Below are 21829 nucleotides of genomic sequence, written 5' to 3'. Positions count from 1 at the left end.
GTTGGGATATGGAATGACTTCTTCTGTCCTCCACAAGAGTAACTGTTGGCTAAGAGGTATCAGATCCAATACTTCTCTTACTTCAAGAGTATGGTAATGTATTCCTACCATGAAAAGCTGGGTACTGGCAATAATTATAGCATATGGACAACAGAGGAACCAGTATTCAGTTCAGAAACTTCCATGCCCTGGAAGTATTGACCTCATGGAAAATTAGATAGTTGTGAATACTCCCAAGGAATAGATATGACTTCTCTTTATGGAGAGAAAAGCAGATATAAATGACACAGTTCGGACCCAGCTCTTCTGCATTCAAGGAGAAGATGCAGCAAAAGCAGAGTGGGAGGAAAGCAAAAGTGTACTCAAGAGTTGGTCATAACTGTGATCAAACTATAGAGTTCATGTATTGCTCACTCTGGCCTATTGGTACAAGGAGGATTTATTTGCCGTTTCTTCCTTTGAGTGGAGTCAGATGTGACATACACTAGCAATATCCACTGTGAGTTTGAGTCCTTTCAAATAGTTCCTCTCAACAACAATGAATTAGCAAGCCTATGAGATTTAAGTTTTTATTATTTGAGATGATTGCTTGTTACAATATAATCAGGGCTGTTTCACATCTCTGTAGGCAGTTATATTTTATTGTAAACACAGTGTCTAGCGTAGTAGTTAGCTTACAGAAAGATAACTTTAACCTGCTCCTTTGTCTATGAACAGGCTTACTTTCAAACCATTTTATCCTATTGAGGTGTTCAGACCTTTTGCATTAAACAGTGGTTACAGTTTTTGGCAATCTGACTCATTGATTTCTGGAATAATTGGGACACACAAAGGAGACGCACAGAATTATATAGCTGAAACCTAAGAGACAAGCAATACTTTGGTATAATTTTTGATTATGCAACAGTATCCAAAAAGGATAAACACATTAAGTTAACATTCCAGGATCCCCCTTCCTTCCTTAACATTATGAAATTACAAACAAAATACAGTAATGTAATGCCATGTCTATTAACCATTTCATCCAAGCTCAGTAAGTCAGATTATTTTACAAAACACCATGCCAAAGTTAAAACATCACATCCATTATTAGCTTTACTCTTTAAAAAACAAAAAAGTCTTAGACATATTTCCCATACTGACAGAGAAAAAATTAACAAAAAGGAGTAAAGACTGTAGTGAATAAAAAAGTTTGTCAGCACATGGTTGACAAGAAAACAATGGAGTTGTGTAAATAAAAGGTTCTCCAAGGGTTGATGCAAGATGAGGTTCCTGTTACCTGTTGTTAAAAACAAGGAACTGGCTTTGGGAAGGTGTGCTTTTCCCTGCAGGGCCTTTCTCCTTCACCACAGTCAGTTTGTCAACACCAACATTAATTGTGGTTAAGGATAAGCAGGATTCCCATTCTACCATAGCCTGAATGCAGTTTAAAGACGGATTCAGCTCCTGGGATATGAGGAACCCTGATTAACCTGAACCATGGTGAACATTGGTGGTCCCAACTGTTTAACTGCAATTTAGGGGGAGAAAGAAAGCATGCAAATATAAGTCGACTCCCAATTCTCAACAGGGAACCAATGCTATGTCTGCAGTTTCCTGTTGGTTGTGCAACAGGTGGCAGAAATGAAGTGTTTTGAGCTGAAAGGACAAAAATTCTCTGGACATGACTGCAACCAGGTTCCTTTGCTTTAGGTCATTTCAAAGCATCCTGAGCAGATTTTGAGACATCAGTAAAATGGATGTGTAGAAATTTAAGTTGTGTCAGGTGGGCACTCTGGAGATCAAGTCTCTGTTACAGTATATCTGATATCAAAGTTTCCATTGTGCTAAAGGTAAGAACAATTTAACCCTAATTTTTAAACAAAAACCTCTTCTCCCATTAAGATGGAACAAATTATTTCTACAGTTTTCCAAGACTTGAAATGTTGAATTTCAACACTGACTTGAATCACTCAATGCTCTTGGTCCCAAACCCCCATTAACATAGGATTTGTTACTGTCAACAACATAGTAACACTTAACTCTAGAGCAAGCTCAGAAATTTTTGGAGAAAATTGTTCCCATCTTCTAATTTGTGCTTCATGCTTTGATCAATTTGCTTTTTCTTAGCAATGACCATCAAGATAGCAGTTTATAGTGAAACAATGGGGTTTCTCCCCTACCCCACCCCCTTAATGACTATTCCAGAACTGGGCCTTGCCCTGAACACTATAAGTATCAAGTCCACTGGCTACAAGTAAAACACAGCTACCAAAATGGACTACTTGGAGAATGGCAAAAACCAACACGAGAACTGGAACTATCATCTGACCCAGTTTGATATGACTTTAAAAGGGGGGGGCAGTCAATTATAGTATTCAACACAAGACAGAGAAACCACTTTAGGTACTACTAAAAAGTAGGGGAAATGTTTCTCATTCTAGAAGTTCCTGTTGTTTCAACCAGTTCTTACTATGCAAAGAATGAGCCAAGGAGAAGGCCATTCTTTGGAAATTTGCTCCCCTCCTGAGTCCATTACCTTTTACCAAGAAATTGTTAACTATCAAACTTGTCCATAAATTTTGCCGCTGAGGGTGAAACCATCCAGTTAGCATATACACTATCATTTGCATATCTTGAAAACACAGACTTAGGGCCATCGCATCTTGTGAGTGGAACGGGGCTCTCCTCAGGCCAGTTCGGGTATGACATGCCTAAAAATGAAAACAGATAATTTTTTCTGCACTGAAGAACCAAAACTTCATGTGCAGACAGTAAGGCCCTTGGCAAAACTCCCTTCAAAAATTGCAAGCCAAATTGCAAAATATTCCCCCGCTCCCCACAAAAAAACACAAATAGATAATTGTGTTCGAAAGGCACTGAAGCACAAGTTGCAGTGAAGGCCAAAACCAAGGAAAAATAAATAAATAAAAGTGCTCTCCTGATACATCCCAGTACAAGCTAATACATTTGCTCCTGATAAATCTTTGGATCTTACAAGGTTATATTTTCATGGGAATACAGCAGCAGATTGGTTATTGCAATGGAGTATTCCTGTAGTACATAAAGTGCTCAAAGCAGTAGTAAGCCTACATAGTCTCCAATTCTGACAAGTTTAAACACTTAGCATGCATGTTTCACTCCTAAAAACACTCATCCCATTGAAGGCAATAGGATGCATGCACATAAGCACATATATTTTTAAAAGGGGCCATAGAACAGCTTCTGTAGATGGCTAATTAATGTCAGATTTGATTATAGCTCTTCTTCTTCTTCCTGAATTGCCTAGGTTCTGTCTAGTTTGGGGGAAAACCCAGGACCATTCCTTGCAAGGACCCCATTAAATCTAAGACACTCACAATAAACTCCTAATTCAAGTTTCTCTTTTGGAACCTGAGTATATAACAACTATGGTCTACTCTAGGCTATTGAAGGGGCATTCAAAGAACTCCTTGACCTCAGTAAGATTAGCCTGGTGCATAGCTATCTTAAAAAACAAGTCCATTAATTTAAGTGTCTAAATACTAATTTAAGAATTAGGGCTCAGAGATTAGGCTCCAAATCCGTACCCTGATGTGGACAAATAAAAAGAATCGGCAAAGGGAAAAAGCTACATGGCTTGAATTAAAGCAATTTAAAAGCATTAAATGGCATGTAGAGCATTTAATTATGAGACAAAAAATGTAGGAGTTTTGGCAAGAACCATCTTTACTGTCCATCTCACCACCACAATATTAAAGCACATTCCTTTTAAGACACTTGCGACAACATTCAACACATGGCTTAGATGCTGACATTTTCACGAGAAACCAAAAAAGCATGTGAAAACAGAGGAGATTGCTTTGATGTGGCCTTCACCAATTCTGCTTCCAAAGAACTACACAGCTGCACTTGCTCTGCTCTGACTTCTCTGCATTGTAAGCTGACTCTCTCAGCCTCCCCTCTATCCCTACCCTAAATTTAATTACTTAGTAAGCAGCCATGGCTGACTGGCAACTTAAAATATACAGACAACAGTTGGGATTCAGAAATCCATCAGAATAAAAACAAAAAAGGTAAGGCAGTGGACTCTTAACAGTGACACATGAGGAAAAAACAAAAATCTTCAAGTAATAAAAAAAATATGTCAGTTAAAATTAGAGACGCCATATTTAACGATGCACTTCAAGCGCTCTCAACTCCATAGATACACAAAAGTATAGCTTTAATTGAATATTTGCTAGCATATATTTTTAAAACTTCCCCTGAGAGTACTTCCCTGATCTAGGAATTTGTTTTTCTTTATCATACAATATATATTTAGTAATGGTGCACGTTTTCACATCCTTTTAAATTTTTGTTTAAACACAACTGCAAAATCAGCTAAAGTAAGAACCTAATGCAGAGTTTGACAGTGACAAATGAAAGAAAAAAAGACTTGCCAAGCAAATTTTGATTGGATTCATTCAGACAAACAACACTCTAAAGAATATTACAGAGAGTGTAAGGACAGTGCAGAAGAAAATCACTTTGGGGGTGTGTGTTGCTAGAATCTAGTAAATGCATGTGAAATTCTACCATAGAGTTTGTTTTCAATCCATGTGGAAGGGAGGGTTCGAGGGAGGGGAGCATTATTACAATCCACGAGGGGTGTCTCCTCTTCTGAGAGTCCATCATCATATAGCAGGGAGTCAGATGGGGTGGAAGCTGCAAGGTCTAAGTAGTCCTAAGCAGATAAAAAGAGGGGTTAGAGTTGGTTAACAATGTGGTTCTTTGGCTATAATTTCTATCCACATTTCTCCTCCCTTAAACTGAACAACTAAAGGCTCAATGTAGATGAGATCATCACCAACTTCTGCTTTCTGTGAGAGTGGTATCCTTGGCAACACATTTGTTTGGAGTACACTAGACATGCTTTCTTAGACATATGCTTAGTTACTGCTCCCCATGAATTGGCGTCTTTTGCCAGCAAGTTAACATGGGGGTCTGGCAAGCAACTTTGGCAATTCCACGCCCCCCCCAACAATCTTGTACCTCTTCCAGGATAGCGGGAGGGTACTGAGCAAGAATATCATTGTGGCACCGAAGTTTCTCTGAGCAATCCTTTGTCTGATAATATAGGAACCATTTCAAAAGTTTTGAATTCATTTGAAGACTCTAGTACATCAATGAAGGCCTGCTGGATTAGAAGATTTTCCCTGTAGAAAAGGCTCATGCTTTACTTTCATGTGAAGTTTCAGAAACAGTCACAGCTGGACATAGGTGTTGGATAAGGTGGTCTAGTGATATGATGGAGTGCAAATACTAATTCTTTAGGATAGGCCTCAGTGGTTGCATGTTGATTCTCTCTCCGAAGGTTCTGGAGATTGTTGTCTTCATGACCTGGTTGTAAGGCTGGCTGCTGTTGGAATCAGAGTGGTTGTCTAGATAGTCTTTTGGTCTGCCCCATCCAAGATGTTCTCGTGAGACAAAGTCTATCTGATTACCATATTTGGGGATAAGAATACTTTCCCCTTTTACAGAGAAAAAGACATTCCTCATGCACAGGTATATCTGGGATAGTGCTTTGTTAGTTCCAACCACCTACTCATGGCACACTATGGGCCATACCTGCTTACCTGACTGATTTTTCTCAAACCCTGAATCTTGTAGAGTTTTGATTAGTTTACTCACCAAAGAGGGGGGGAAGACAGTCACACTTTGCTGATCCTGTGGTTTGGGGTTTTGATAGCAGGGGTTCATTTATTAGATACTTGGGTTAAACACATATGGACGAGATGAAGCTGCTCGGGGGAGGGGTGTCCTCACAAATTCGTGCTTGTTGCCATTTTGGAAATGACTTTAAAAAGACTCTTAGAAACTGGTAACTAAACCTGGAAGCACTTGGCCTTTTATATTAAGAAACTTTTATTTTTATCTAGTTTTAGATATACTATCTTTTCTTTTATGTACAACAACATTTTCTATTCAGCTCTTTTAAAAAAATAGTATATTTGATTAATGTTGTTTGTGAACCACTGTAGGGATTCCTATCACTTTAGGGATACAAACCTATAAAACCTACTGTCTATTTTGGTTTTATATGAATAACAGTGCAACCCTAACCGTGTCTACTCATATGTAAGTCCTATAAGGCTTACTCTCACATAAGTGGGGTTAGAACTGCAGCCTGAGACACCCCAAATGCCCACAGGCTATAGGAAACTTTTTGAGCAATGAAAAGCAATAACTACCATGGTATATTTTATATACAGAGATATATTATTTGAAGGTGCAAGTCAATGAGGTTGGTACAATTCTGCACAGGTCTCTCACATGATCTACTCTTCAGCTAGGATGGAATGAGTTTGGGGAAGAACCAGCTCCTTCTTGGTCAAATTCCAAGCTTCTAATAGGGCTTTTGTGGCTTGAAAACCTATTTCTCCAGCAGCAGCTGCTCATAGTCAGCTTTGTTTTTCCAGGACTACCAATGAGCCAAAGCCTACCCACATCAGCTTCTAATGGAAGGTGGGGGCGGACATCACAGGGGCTTGAAAAGAACTAGAGCTGGCTATGAGCAGCAGCTGCCAGAAACAGGCTTCTTGAGGGACTGGGGGAGGGGTACCTGAATGCTGCCCATAAACGTCCAACACAATGTGCAAATGATGCTATATCACTTAGTAAAACAAGCACTTCGGAACATTTGCGTAAGTCCTAAAATAGGAACATTGGGGGAAGAGGTACATGAATACAAAGGATCCTTCCTCTTTACAGGAGTTCGATCTTAATCGCCCATTTATTTATTATTTAGCTTCTACAACTAGTTAAAGAAAACTGTTTTAGAAGTCTGCTTCCATTATGAACAACTTAGGGCTGTTCACACATCACCCAGCAAGTAACCAGGATTCATCACAGAAACAATCATATAAGAGAGGGAGACACAGCTAATCTTGTCTCTCTGATTAATTATACATATATTTTCAAACACCTGCTCGTTGTATACATACATACTTTACAGCAAACAGACAGCGTAGCTTGGGCTAAAGGGAACATAAACCCCTACAAAACCAAGTGAATATAAGGGCCTTTTCACACATTATGGTTGTTGGTGTATATATAAAACTTACCTCCCGTTAGGTAGATTGTCTTTTCTTCTGATTTCAAATATCCCCTCTTTGGACTTTTCATTTAAGCTCATTCTTTTTAAATATGGATTATTTAAAAAGGACATAGTATGAGCACAAGGATTAGCATTAGCGCAATGTGACTCCCCCCTTCTTCCTGCACACCCCCTAAATATATTCTGGGATTCTGGAGCAGATTTTGTGATGCTGCAGGGCATGGACAGGGGAAGGAGGGGGGAATCCTGTGGCGCTAGCACTAATTCTTGTACTAGCACTATTATTTACTTGAATACCACCCAGTATCTTAAATAAAATCTTATTAATTACTTCCTTGCACTGGAAAATCTCTCCAACTAGCTTTCATGACAAGCGAAAAAGCTCAAAAGGCACTTACCCTACTCTTTACCATCATTTTCTCTAATTCTTTACTGATCTCAGCAAATGTTGGCCTCTTATCTGGTTCCTGTTTCCAGCAGCGAAGCATCAGATTGTACCTTCAGAAAAACACAAGATAAGATACTGTGTATTAATCAAATACTTATTGTTCATCCTCAGTCAAATGATCTCTAATAAGGGGCATGATTGAGCCTGCAGGTGAAGCAGAGGGCTGAGATGCCTTCATATGTATAATTGACCAAAGCGTTTAGCAGTGGCAACAGCACTAAAGCAATCAAAGGACCTACACCAGGGTGGGAAACCCTCAGCCCATGGGCTGAACACAGCTGGTGGGCTCTCGCCTCCTCATTCCACAGCCCAATCCAGGAATTTGGGAGGTTTAACAAAAGTTTCTGCTGGTGTCAATGAAAGTTTTTTGAAAAGCTTAATTGCCCTGACAGAACAGGGTGTCTTCATGGAGACGACAGTTATGGAGGGAAGGGTTAACTCTCCACTCCCTATGGGCTCTGATCTCCAAGAAGATCACCCCCAAAAGCAATTAAGTTTGGAAAATCTCCAATACTTTTTCAAGCCTAATTGCTCTGTGTATGTGTGAGAGAAAGAGAATGGATCTATGTGTGTTGTGTGTGAATGAATGAGGGTGTGTGAATATATGTGTGAGAATAAGAATGTGGGGTGGCTCTGCCCAACCAGAAGGCTAGCCACACAAAGGAATGTGACCCTCAGGCTAAAAATGGTTTCCTATTCCTGTCCCCTGCAGCCCTTGGCCAACATACATGAACAGATTGCTTCTATGTTGATCATGCAGAGAATCTAACAAGGAAGCGGCATGTGGGAGGGAGGGGGTGCAACTGGGGCAGCCTAAGAGTATCATACGATCTAAAACTGCACACAAGTTGCTTGAGCTGGAATGACCTGTGCTAGGTTAGTCATGCTCTTTTTCGGTCCCTAGGACTTTGGTCTCATAAACCAAGAACCTTGATAAGTTTTGAATTCTCTCCCATCTGCCTCTGTTAGAATTAGGGTTGCCAGGTTCAGGGCCTGAGACTGATTCTGTATCTTTAGGTTGCCTCCAAGAGGCCTTCCGTATCTTTAAAAGTTGTGCAGGGGGAAGGGAGAATTCCACCTTGAGGTTTTTGTCATTACAGTGTTGCAAGAACACTTGCACTTGGCTGACTTTCTCTTCTCCTAAAGATACAGGATCAGTCTCAGGCCCTGAACCTGGCAACCCTAGTTAGAATGCCTTCTCCCCCACAAGAGCCAGTGTACGTCTACACTTCCTCACACTGGTGCATAAGGGCTAGAATCAGCCTTTCCCAGCCAGTATGCCTCCAGATGTTGTTGGACCACAACTCCCATCAGCCTCAGCCAGCGTTGCCAATGGTCAGGAAAGATGGGAATTGTGGTCCAACAACATCTGGAGGCACACTGGTTGGGAAAGGCTGGGGTAGATTGTGTCCAAAGTTAATTTATGTGAACATCAGTTTTCCCTCCCCCCCCCCACCACCAAAGAACACCAGGATCTTCTGCGGTGCAAATTAAATTTATTTCTGCAAATTACCGTTCTACAAGCAGACATCTGGTTTGTCTCTGATATTTTTTTTTAAAGTTTTTAAACTTCGTTTTATTTGTATTTTATTATTTATTTATTAAATTTATATCCCCACCCTTCCTCCCAGAAGGAGCCCAGGGTACCATATTATAACACTGTTTTTACTCTGTTGTTTAAGCAACCCTCATGAAGTGTTTTGGACAGTGGGATATAAATCCTTAACATAAACAAACACATAAATATAATTTATTTTTAATTTTTAAAGAAGTACCCTGCCTTTCCATCAAATTATCTCCAAGGGGGTTTAAAACAGATTTTTTTAAAAATTGTGATCTAAATGAAATATGGGCGTACATATATGTGGATCCCTTTGTAGGCCTGAAAGAATCCCCTTGGCTTATTCAATTCCATTTATACAGTAAGGTTCTTTTTGCACGCTTACCTGGGAATAAATCTCATTGAATTCAATGGGACTTATTTCTGAATAGACATTTTAGGGTCGTGCTGTAAAGCTGACAACATGCTACACACAAATGAGGGTAACTTACTGAGGATGGAACCATGCATACACTCCCACCCTATTCCCATGTGTATAAAGAGCTTTTCTGAAGATGCATGATTCAGCTTCCTAGAAAAACTTTTTTTTTTTTAAACAAGTTTCTAGCCCCAATGGCTGCAACATTATGCTTGAAAATGCATGAGCAATGTCTGTAGAGATCTCAGAAATCTTCCCAGTTGCCAACAGTGGGGCTTCAGCTCTTTGTCCCTTCCCTTGACAGGCAAAACAAGAACAAATTAATAATAAAAATAACAAAAACTGCAGAATCAATTATGAAAAAAAGAAACAGTTTAAATTCTTCTAATGTATACAGACTGCAGAATTCAGCTTTATGGTGGTGCAGATTTTCAGAGTTTTGTTTTTTTAAAGTGCAGAATAAACACAATCCTGCCTATTCCATTTTCCCAGGACTGAGGGAAGAGGATGAGCCAACATAGAGAAATGGAAGTCTGGGGCATCCCGGAAGTTTAACTAACAAGCAACCCATTGTAATCAAATTGATTTTGGATCACTGGGGTTTTTTTGGTAGTAGTTGTTTTAATATCTCTTTTGTAAGCTGCCTTTCATCCTGTAAATTAAAGTGGTGTATCTGGGCTTAGCCACTATGTAAGTGAACAAAGAAACAGACACACCTTCTAAAAGTCTCCAAACTTGTGAGAAAAAGCAGTCACCAGTGTCCTTTAAATATTCTATAATTGCATGGCAGCTGCCTTTTCCATGAGCAGCTCTTGTGTGGCTAGGATACCATCTGAATGACTCCAACGGTGTCTTAAAAATGGAATTGTACCCTTGTGTAATTGGCTGCCACTCACTTCATTGGCTGTTTCCCCAGCTGTATGAGAGCTGCTCGTAGAAATAGGATTGTATACAGAATGGCCTATCCTGTAATGGGTGTGTTGAGTTTGCAGGAAAGTTCGACTTCTGTTTTGAATGGCCTGCTGGCTATATTATCCACTTTCCCCCAAATGCATCAATTCATAGATTTATTTTTCATCTAGCTCCAGCTCATATTCTTGACCTATTTATATGTCAGTTTTATGTCTGAGTTCATTGTTTCACAATTCATTATGATGGCAAGGTGTGACCTCTCCTCTTTGTTTTTCTAAACTCATTCAAGCCCCATCTTCATGATCTCACATCTAGAAAACACCTAAGACAGAGCTGCTGATCACAATACTTTATAATCAACTGATGGAATCTTTTTGATGAGCAATGCTGGCAATTTGATGTTACTTACATTTCCTCACTGCAGTTTTCTGGCTTCTCCATTCTATAGCCTGTTTTTAAGAGGTTAAATAGTCTCTCAGGAGCAATACCTGGATAGGGGTTACCTCCCAGAGTGACTATCTCCCACAGCAGAACTCCAAATGACCATCTGAAGAGAAAAGAAAGTAATATTTACTGGGAGCATCAGGATAATGCGCTTACACCGCAGCTGTCTCCCGCCTCCATACTACACATGAATAAACACTGGTGAAACTAAATCTGCACATTTGATGAAGCTGATAGTAATCTATACACTGATACAAAAACAAATGGTTGCAAACCAATTTCAGTGCAATGGATCCTGAATGTGAAGACCTGGCACTTTTAGGGCTCAAAAATAAAATTTCAACGGTTAGGTTAAGACATTTGGTCTCACGCTGCAAAACTTATAGAGCAGTACTCAACTAAGTTCTACCACAAATAGCTCCACTGAAATTTTTGGGCTTAAGTTAGTCATGTGCATTAATTTCAAGGGTCTAGTCTGAGCACGACTAACACTGGATACAACTTATGGTTTTTATTGCAATTTTGCTGAACTGTAACTGCACATTGAGCATATTTTTTAAAAAGGTTTCTTTTAGCTCTCAAATAACTAGGATTAACAATCAGTTACAGAGCACAATCCAGAGAGAGTTAGTCAGGGCTATCCCCCTGAAATCAGTGGCACCGAAGTTGGGTGACCATATGTCCTACTTTATGGAAAACAGCCCTCTTTTTGAAAGGCTGCCCTGTCAATCTCTGATTACAAGATAAATAGCCACAAGAAAGGAGAACAGAGGCCTTTAAGTTGCCCATCAACAGTTAGCTCTTGCAGAGCAAACTGAGTAAGCACACAAGTCACCTGGCCATAGTGTTTCCCACTATGGTGAGATGTGATGTATTTCTATTTACAGTAATTATTCTAAATGTGCATCTATACATGTAAATAAATATATGTATCTATTAGCACATATAAATATTATGCAAATCTATGGCCTCTTTTGTCCTTTTTTTGGGGGGGGGGCATTTTTTAGTGGCCACCATGTGGCCAAAGTGATTAACAGTGTATTTCCGTAATGAACTGTGTGAGATTTAAGGTATGCCTAATTGACTGCAGCCTATGTGGCTGGGACTTACTTATCAGTCTTTGGTTTTGGATTCACAAGCTGTGTTAACTCACTGGGATAGGATCCCTCATGAAACTTTTTGGCAACTATAACCTTTTTCTCTGGAGCAGCATTCATTCTGCTTCATAGATTTTGAGAAATTGTTTCAGTAAGAAATTGGCCTGCAAAAACAGTTGCATATTTTCAAACTGAACTGTCTGTTTTATTTGGTCATATGTGTTTTTTTTTACATTCTTTTCCTATCCTTAACCAGACCATTATTAGCATGGAAAGAAAATATCTGCAACTTCCTTGATGTCTGGATTAATTCAGTCATTCAGATAACCTTTCATAATATTTTTGAAGCCCATCTGTTTCTCTTTCATGCCCTTTATTTGAGTTAATGCCTGTTCCATGCAGTGTTAGCATTCTCTCTATGATTATGCCAGACAGGGTTTGCAGTAATTTGGATTTTATTTCTAAGAACCCCCACTTGTTTATATAAAAACATGTTACCACAGAATCAGTCATTGAGTTGGAGAGGTTCTTATAGGTTATCTAGTCCAACCCTCTATTTATTATATTCTATCCTGTCCTTCCTTGAAGGTCTGCCTCACTCCCCCCCCCCCGATTTTATCCTTCCAATTCTTTAAGTTAAGCTGAGAGATAGTGACTAGCCCCAGTTCACCCAATGAACTGTATGGTTGAGCAATGATTTGAAGCAAAGTCTTTTTAAAGTCTGACACTCTACCTACATTATTTATTTACTGTATTTATATACCATCATTCTGCCAAGGCACCTGAAGCATTTGTGTGGTGACACTTGCACTTACTGAGGCTTTCTGTGAGCAAAATGTCAGATTTTTAAATTAACCTCCTTTTGAGATATGAGGACTCAAGTTACTGACAATTTTACAAAACAGCCAACTTTAGGATTTTCCCCCTCTAGAAGGAGATACTTAAATTAAACTCTGTTGTGTTTTCCTTCTCTCCTTTGGGGAGGGAAATGGTAAAAAATAACGGGGATTGGTGATATTGAAATTAAGGGCCTTATGGAAGAGTCAAAGTTATCAAAAAACACATTTTTTCTATCTTTACTTGCTTGCTGCTCACCCTGTATCTGGTGTAAAGTCGTTAATAATTATATACATCCAGCCTATTTTGGTTGAAGCTGATATCATTTATAGAAGCAGATACATTAAAGATAACGCAAACCCTTGCACTGCTAGTTATTAGATGACCCTTTCCAATGCCCCTGTAAATCAGGGGTGCCACATAAATTTTTTGTGATTGTGTTTTTGGTGTCTCAGTATGGGTAGGAATATATATATATCCCCTCGCTGGATCGTCCTTGCAGTGGTGAGTGGGCTTGTGTGTTCCAATGAACCCTGTGAGAGATGCCGTCGGGAGTCATGTACTCCCAGCAGGGTCACCCATGGCGGTAAGGTCAAGGGAGAGGAACCAGACAAAGAATAATCCAAGAAAGTCCTCAACGGCAGAACAGGCAGAGGGTAACAATGTGTACGTTACAACAGCTGTGAAGGCGGATGAAGGCTGCAGCAGATCAAAGACTTCCAATTGTCGTGGTATCCATGCCATTGAATCAAAGCCTTTTTCTGTCAAGATTGTGTGTTGATTGTCGTGCACCGATCTCCGCACATAAAACAAATTCACGCACAGGCATCTTCCAACCAAACCAAACCAAAAGTCCCATGGCGATCGCCGAATAGCAATGGGGGCAGTACTGTGAAATCCGGAAGCCCCTAGTCATGGACCGGCACATGGGTGGTGGACACAGATTCAATTGTCCTGGCTCAAGGACCGAGGCAGTTGAGTAGTTCGACAGCTGTATCCACGACTGAGCAGTCCTATTCAGGATCCATTCTGCTCACCCCGTATGGGGAAGGGGCTAGATACGGTGCTCTAAACATAGTCTACTTCATCTCTCTCCCTGACTAGATCACCACATCCAGTGGGGTCACCACTCAGCGGTCGCAAAAGACAAATGAACTTTGGAACGTGGAATATATGGACATTGCTGGACAATACAGATAGCTAACGTCCTGAACGCAGGACTGCCATCATCGCGAGGGAGTTGAGACATTTTAATATTGACATAGCAGCACTCCAAGAAAGTCAAAGAGCAGGAGAGGGGTAATTGAAGGAAGAAAAAGGAGGTTACACCGTCTTCTGGAAAGGACTGCCTGAACAAGAACAACAAATACATGGAGTAGGCTTTGCTATTAAAAATGATCCATTTTACCATCCATTTTACCCATCTTATCAGAGACACCTAAGGAGGATAAAATTATCCTCCTGGGCGATTTCAATATAAGAGTTCGGAATGATTTTGATTTATGGCCAAAACTCATTGGGAAAGAAGGAGTTGGCAATACCAACCTGAATGGAATTCTACTTCTGACTAAATGTGCAGAGCATAATCTTGTTATTACAAACACACTCTTTTGTCAGAAAGATAAATTTAAAACATCATAGAAGCACCCTCGGTCGAAGCACTGGCATCTCCTGGATTACATAATTGTCCGTGCCAGAGATTGCCATGACGAGTGCCGATGACTGCTGGACAGATCACCGATTAATTCAACCCACTATGGCCTTTAATATTGTTCCTCAACGTAGGCTCGAAGGAAGAAAACCAAGGCATAAAATGAACATCCACGTCCTTCAAGATCCTATTAAGCGAGTTTGCTTTCAAACAACTCTCAAGAAGCATCAACCTACGGAACTCCCTGAAAATGTTGAGAACACTGGATTAAATTGAAGACTTCCATTATTGCAGCATGTGAACAAACTATTGGATACCAAACTAAGAAACATCAGGACTGGTTTGATGAGAATGATAGTGAGATTGAACATATCATCAACAAGAAACGGAAAGCCTTCCAGATATGGCAAAAAGACATTAACTGTGCTGCTAAGAAAAACATCTATGCCAGTAAGGTCCAAAGAAGAACTAGAGAACTTAAGAACGCCTGGTGGATAAAGAAAGCTCAAGAAATCCAGCATTTTGCAGATGCTCACGATGCAAGGGGCTTTTTTAATGCCACAAAGGCCATCTACGGACCAACAAATTATGGTACAAATCCCTTACGTTCAATAGATGGCACCAAACTTCTAAAGAACAAAGAGTCTATTGTACTGCGTTAGAGAGAGCATTACCACGACCTCAATTGTAACTCTATTGTGGCTGATGAGGTCTTCTCGCAAATCCCGCAACAACAAATTAGAGATGAGCTTGCAGTATCCCCTAATTTGGATGAAGTCAGTAAAGCCATTAATCAAATGAAGAATAACAAAGCTAGTGGACCTGATGGGATTCCTGCTGAAGTCTTTAAAGAAGGTGGGCCTGAACTTACACAACAACTTCATAGATTGTGGGATCTACAGAGGCATCTCTCTTCTAGCTACCGCAGGTAAAATCCTTGCAAGGATCCTCGCAAATCGCCTCCTGCCTATCTCAGAAGACATCCTCCCTGAATCCCAAAATGGTTTCTGCCCTTCCAGGGGGCAGTGGATATGATCTTCACTGCACAACACCTTCAAGAAAAATGCAGGGAGCAAAACCGACCTCTGTATATGGCGTTTATTGATCTGACTAAGGCCTTTGATACTGTAAATTGAACTGCTCTCTGGACCATCCTTCTGAAAATTGGATGCCCTGATATATTTGTGAATATTTTGCGACTCCTCCATGACAACATGACGGCAACAATTTTGGATAACAATGGCTCTCAAAGTGACCCATTCAAAGTGGGATCAGGCGTCAAACAGGGATGTGTCATTGCTCCGACTTTATTTGCTACTTTCATCGCCATGATTCTACACCTTGTTGAGGGGAAACTTCCCACTGGCATGGAAATCACATATCAAACAGATGGAAAGCTTTTTAATCTCAGTAGGCTGAAAGCAAAAAGTAAGGTAATTACAACCTCTGTTGTAGAACTTCAATATGCCGATGATAATGTAGTCTCCGCACATTGAGAGGAAGACCTTCAAACTATCCTAAGTGTCTTTGCACAAGCATATGAAAACCTTGGCCTCTCTCTCAACATGAAAAAAACCAAAGTGCTTCATCAGCAAGTGCGAACCAATCCCTCTGTAGCACCATCAGTCCAGCTTAATGGTGCGACTCTGGAGAATGTCAATCACTTTTCTTATCTTGGCAGCCATCTCTCTGTATAAGCTGACATCGACTGAAATTCAGCATCGTCTGAGCTCTGCAAGTGCCGCATTCTCCCGAACGAAGCATAGAGTGTTCGAGGATCGGGATATTCGCAGGGAGACCAAAATGCTTATTTACAAAGCCATTGTACTACCAACCTTACTGTACGCCTGTGAAACATGGACCATCTATAAATGCCACTCCCAACTTCTTGAAAGATTCCACCAATGCTGCCTCCGGAAAATTCTGCAAATTACTTGGGAAGATAGGCGGACTAATGTTCGCTTATTGGAAGAAGCAAAGACCACCAGTGTTGAAACAATGATCCTCCAACATCAACTTTGCTGGACCGGCCATGTTGTTCGAATGCCTGATCACCATCTTCCAAAGCAGCTACTTTACTCCCAACTTAAGGATGGAAAATGGAATATCGGTGGACAGCAAAAGAGGTTTAAAGATGTTCTCAAAGTTAATCTAAAAAAATGTAACATAAGCATTGAGAACTGGGAAGCCTTGGCCCATGAGCGTCCGAATTCGAGGTCGGCCATTATCAAAGGTGCTATAGACTTTGAAGAAGCACGAGTACAGGGTGAAAGGGACAAATGAGCTAAGTGCAAGGCACATCAAGCAAATCCTCATCGTGACCATCTTCCATCTGGAAACCTATGTCCTCACTCTGGGAGGCTGTGTGGATCCAGAATTGGCCTCCACAGTCACTTACGGACTCACTGTTAAAGACCTTATCTTGGAAGACAATCTTACTCGGCCACAAGTGATTGCCAATGAATATATATATATATATATATATATATATGACTTTTTGAAACATGGTACATCAACCACCCCCTGGTGAAAGTATCTGGACTGACCCTTTATTTCTCATGCTGGCAAAGTAGAGCATGAGGAAAAGACAGAATTGCAGGGTGGTGGGACATATATAATAACTTAATATGCCATGTGTTGGTCATCTTATATCAAATAGCTACAAATACAACATATGTCATACTCAATTTTCTAATAATATTACAAATATTCTCTTTTCAGGTATTACAGTACCAGAAAAGGAGACAAAGTAACACAGGGCTGGAGAACCTTTTTGGCCTGTCTCCAGATCTTTATCTCTTTGCCCCCTGCACCATGTGGGCCAACGTTGACAGATGGGCAGGACCACCCAGCTGTCAACCATATGATGGCATAGTGTCAGGTGACTGACGAGTGGTCCCAGCCACTAGTCAAAGTTGGCCGGTGGGGGTGGGAGTGCATAGTCAGTGATCCAACAGGATTCATGCATGGAGAGTTCAATCCTACTTTCTACAGGATTCAGGTGCATGAGGAGCTGATCCAGCCAAGTCTCTACATGCCCCACAACTGATGTCACATATGACATCATATATGGGGCAGGCAGGCATGGCTTTTGGGAAATGGCTTGGCAGTCAAAATCTGGCGCACAGACCAGAGGTTCCCCACCCCCACATAACAGATGCAATGACATCAAAATAGAAACCTGACTTTATCATGGGTCATGTTTGCCTTAGTCTTGTTCATGGCTTTGGAATACTCTTCTATCAGATAACTGAGATATAAGAGCTGTACTGCCATATCAGACTAAAGGTTATCTAGACCAGCATTGTTTCCAACAGTAGCTAGCAAAATGCCTCTGAAAATTCGCAAGTAATACATGACGGTGATGGTACTCTTCTGTTGCTTGTCCCCAGCACCATTCAGAGATTATCTGCCTTTGTAAATGAAAGTTCCACCGAAAGTCACAAACATGGAGAAATTCAGGTAGCTGGTGAACAGAGATGTTTAGCACTAAAAAAAAGTTGGCCAACAACAGTTCTAAATAACATATTGGTACACATTAACACCACTATTCATCAGCTGCTTAGCATTAATCATGTTGAGACACATGGACTTCAATCAACAGTTGTACAAAGTAATGCCACCACATTATTGTATGTTAACTAACCAGACTTGACTGAATTTGTTAAGTTTCCTTCATCAGCTGGAGGCAAGTCTTTTGTTTACAGTTCGTGCTGGCTATTTCCCAGTGTTCTGTGGTTACTTCTTCTCCTGGTTACTGGAATATGAGCAAGATGCTTGCTAAGTACAAAAGAATGCTCTATGCCCAGAACCCAGCACAATCCTTCAAACGGCATTTTTCCCATCTGATGATCCCAGCCTGCCCACCCGCCTGACAATGTAACCTCAGACTAAAGAAAGCATAATTTCTCAAAGAGTGGCTGTTTTATTTAGGAGCTACGGAACATTACTGAGGCAAGAAAAAATAAATTAGGAATGCTAGCAAAAAAGAAATTGGATAAACTCAGTGATTTCTGAGGGGTAAATTGTAAGGCCACCAGATTCCATTCAGGAAAGGCTTTGTGCACAAAAGTAAGAATGTAGTAAGGAAAAGCTGGATTGCTGAATGTCTTGTTTAGGCTTTGAGAGAGAATCCAGGTTTTTTTATGCTGACTCTCCAGCCAGCCACTATTTATTATGTTTTCAACAGTAGGACTATAGAGCAGATGGCTTCTTCACAGCCTGAGGTGTCCTTGCACAGCTACAATGACAAGGATGCATGACAAGGAGCAAAAATATATAGACTTACACATCACTTTGAGTTGTGTAGATGTGATCAAAGAGAGATTCTATTGCCATCCATTTTACAGGTATCCGACCCTGAGGGTGGGGAGAGAGAAAGATTACTGCTTGCAAGCGCTCTTTAGCACTGCTTGTTATATTATAGTTCCAATTGCCTTTTCACTTTTGTCACATTTATCTTGTATACGTTGTCAACTACTCTCATATGCCTTTTATCAGAGAATGCGTTCATATGGATTATAGCAAAACATACTTTGAGATGGATGCACACTGAAATATGCATATAGTCGTAAGTTTACTAGTGTCAAATTTTGCCAGGAGAAAATTCTAATGCCATGATGGGCAGGCTGATTCTAGTAATGCACGAGGGCTAAAACCTTGCTCAGTATAAAAATGAACACTTAGATTCTAATTGGTGCAACAGATTCCAAACTGGAGGAAGACTGTATTTATTTGAAATCAGTGAGTTTCTGCAGTATTAAAATTTAGACTTCAGATTGTATGATTATAAGCCTACTGATTTATGCATTGACTTGGGAGAAAGGAATTGTTGGACTCCAGCTCTCATCAGCCCCAGCCAGCATGGCCAACGGTCAGTGATGATGGTTGTTGTAAACCAGCTGGAGGACTCCACATTGGGTACCCCTACTCTAGATAAAATAAATAAACAATGAATAAACATCAAAGTAAGCCATATTCTCCAATTCATGCTGTTCATGATATCGCTATGGAAGAGGCAATTTCTTTGTGCCCTTGGTGATAGAGACCTAAGAACAGGATTTTTTAATAATGATCAAATGTGGTTACACCTTGGTCTCTGATCTGTGATCTGTACAGAAATATATAGTTTTGCAATAAAGGAAACACTCTTCACACCACAAGATAGGTTTAATCTTCCTCTGTACAATCCTACAAATGAAGTGTTACCATGCTGAATACTACCATGAATACTTCTAATCAAACAAGATTATTTGGGGGCAGCTGATAGTGGTTCATGTGGTGGGGAAAGCATAACTGATTTGAAGAGAGGGAGGTATTCCAAACTGTTAGATAACGGTTGGCAGTTACTTGGTACTCTTAAGTATGAAAAGAGAACTATCCATGACATAAAAATTGCTGCTCCTCTGGCAATGCAGGTGTGTGGGAGGATAATTGTGCCCAAACTAATTTTTCTGCAGAGTAATCACTGAAGCTTAAAGCTGTAGTAATACTCTCACTCTCAAGCAGCCTTACTAAAGGCTGACCTATGGTTTTTTGGCACCTCTTGTGACAAGTACACATTTTTCTATGGCAAAAGATGCTTCCAAAATATTTAGGTTTAATAGTTGCAAACCTCATGTTTCTCACAATCCATCATAAGCACTAGAAATGGACACTAGCTAATTCAGATGCTAACACATGCTAAGTTGGTAGATGAACACACACAACACTCCAAAACCCATCAATTTCATCCAAAATAGATTCTCTCTTCATCCACAACCCTGTAACTTCCCACACAGCTTCCTAGAAAGGCATCATAATTCCACCAAAACACCAAATTGCAAGACATTAAAATCCAAACAGTTTGACACATGCTGATACTCCATCAAGGTCATTTTAAGGAAGCCAACTGTTCTCTCCCAACACAGACATCACCAACACATTAAATAGTGAGTTACCCTCACTATTCTATCCTTTGAGTCAACCCTATTCTGAAAATACCCTTGAGCTGAGAAGTGACTTGCCCAAGATCAAGAACAGAGTGAAAAGCCACATACACAAGTTCACTCAACCCATATTAGTTGTTCCTTTTAACACTCTCAAGACACCATAACTTCCGTGGACTGGTGATTTCTGTTAGAAATATTTCAGTGTGTTGTGTCCAGATGTTTTCTTACAAATGTAATGTTTTTTCCTGATCAACAAATCAATCTTAGGTATCAATGACTGGGTGTTATACCTTGCTTCTCTTGACATAAGAGTCCTCCTCATAAACATCCCGTGACAGACCAAAATCAGAAATCTTCATTTTACGTCCTTCAGCTACCAAGACATTTCTGGCTGCTAAATCACGATGTACAAGCTTTAGGAAAAGAAAAGAAAGACATTAACGGTCATGTCTATTACTCTGAAGGCCAGGAAGACTGAGTGAGAAAGGGGAACACCATACCTTCATTTCAGCAAGGTACTGCATTCCACGAGATATCTGCCATGCAAATGAGATTAGGTCACCCATAGTTAAGGCTCGCTCATCTGGATTGTCCAGGTAGCTGGAATTCCTGTTGGCATCACTTCCCACATAGCTGGGTCCAACTTTCCGGCTTTCCCTCAGAAAACTCCGCAAGGAGCCATATTTAGCATATTCCACTATTAAATACAAAGGCCCTGAAACAAAAAAAGACAACATTCAAACGCAGTTAGGTCAACTTCTTAAGAATCAGATATACTGTTTTGCTATCAACAAGATGTATATACCTGGTAGTTTAAAAAATAAGATAAAATGCATCTGCACCAAGAAAAGTTTGATTCTGTAACCTTTTTATTAGTGTAGCCCTATGCATGTTTGCTCCTGGAGTTGTCTAAATAATGCAAATCAAGCAAATTTGATTATAATGCTTATTTGTGTATCATTTAGTCTGCAAGAAACTGGGAGTAGCAAGGTGCTTATATAGTGTGAAAACCACCTCCCTTGACTCTTGGGAATTGTCAGTCTTCTTCAGGCTGTAGCTGTTCAACAAGATATTTCCCATACACGTTCCAGTCTATTCCACAGATGGACACGCTAAATGTATTTTTAAAAAATGATTATCAGAATACTGAATTTTCACCCATCTCCAAATCTGCAGCTTTCTGCATCTATTCATATATAATTACTGCCCTGCCTAACATAGTGTCTGAGGATTTGAAATAATATTGGTTACCACATTTTGTCTCACAATTTTTCCCTGTTATTTTTTATATCATTATAATTTTTCCTGGATTTTAGACAGTCAAAAGAAATATTATGTAAGCTTTCATATTAAAAAGAGCACAACAGAACTCAGAGCTATAAGGTGAATTTGCACATTCAGACGTACTCTTCCACCACAAAGACAGGCTTATGAAACAGAGATGAAAAGTGCTTATTTCTCTGTACATGCCTTT

General features: G+C 40.1%; 1 protein-coding gene across 2 annotated transcripts in view; it reads right to left on the bottom strand.

Annotated features, from left to right (window-relative positions):
* Window positions 1-561: 561 nt before the first annotated feature.
* Window positions 562-21829, bottom strand: part of RET (ret proto-oncogene) — a 157879-nt gene continuing 136611 nt past the window's right edge. For both annotated transcript variants that reach the window (XM_061634950.1, XM_061634951.1), the window contains exons 14-20: window positions 20856-21070; window positions 20646-20768; window positions 18714-18784; window positions 10806-10943; window positions 7456-7555; window positions 4537-4684; window positions 562-2693 (exon numbers count right to left, since the gene is read on the bottom strand). In XM_061634950.1, the coding sequence (XP_061490934.1) occupies window positions 2536-2693; window positions 4537-4684; window positions 7456-7555; window positions 10806-10943; window positions 18714-18784; window positions 20646-20768; window positions 20856-21070 (953 nt within the window). In that variant the 3' untranslated portion in view covers window positions 562-2535. The remainder of the gene's footprint in view (window positions 2694-4536; window positions 4685-7455; window positions 7556-10805; window positions 10944-18713; window positions 18785-20645; window positions 20769-20855; window positions 21071-21829) is intronic.

The sequence above is a fragment of the Rhineura floridana genome, chromosome 7 (assembly GCF_030035675.1).
Source record: "Rhineura floridana isolate rRhiFlo1 chromosome 7, rRhiFlo1.hap2, whole genome shotgun sequence".
Taxonomy (NCBI): domain Eukaryota; kingdom Metazoa; phylum Chordata; class Lepidosauria; order Squamata; family Rhineuridae; genus Rhineura; species Rhineura floridana.
The sequence above is the reverse complement of the archived record's forward strand: the minus strand, read 5'-3'. Positions and strand labels throughout refer to the sequence as shown.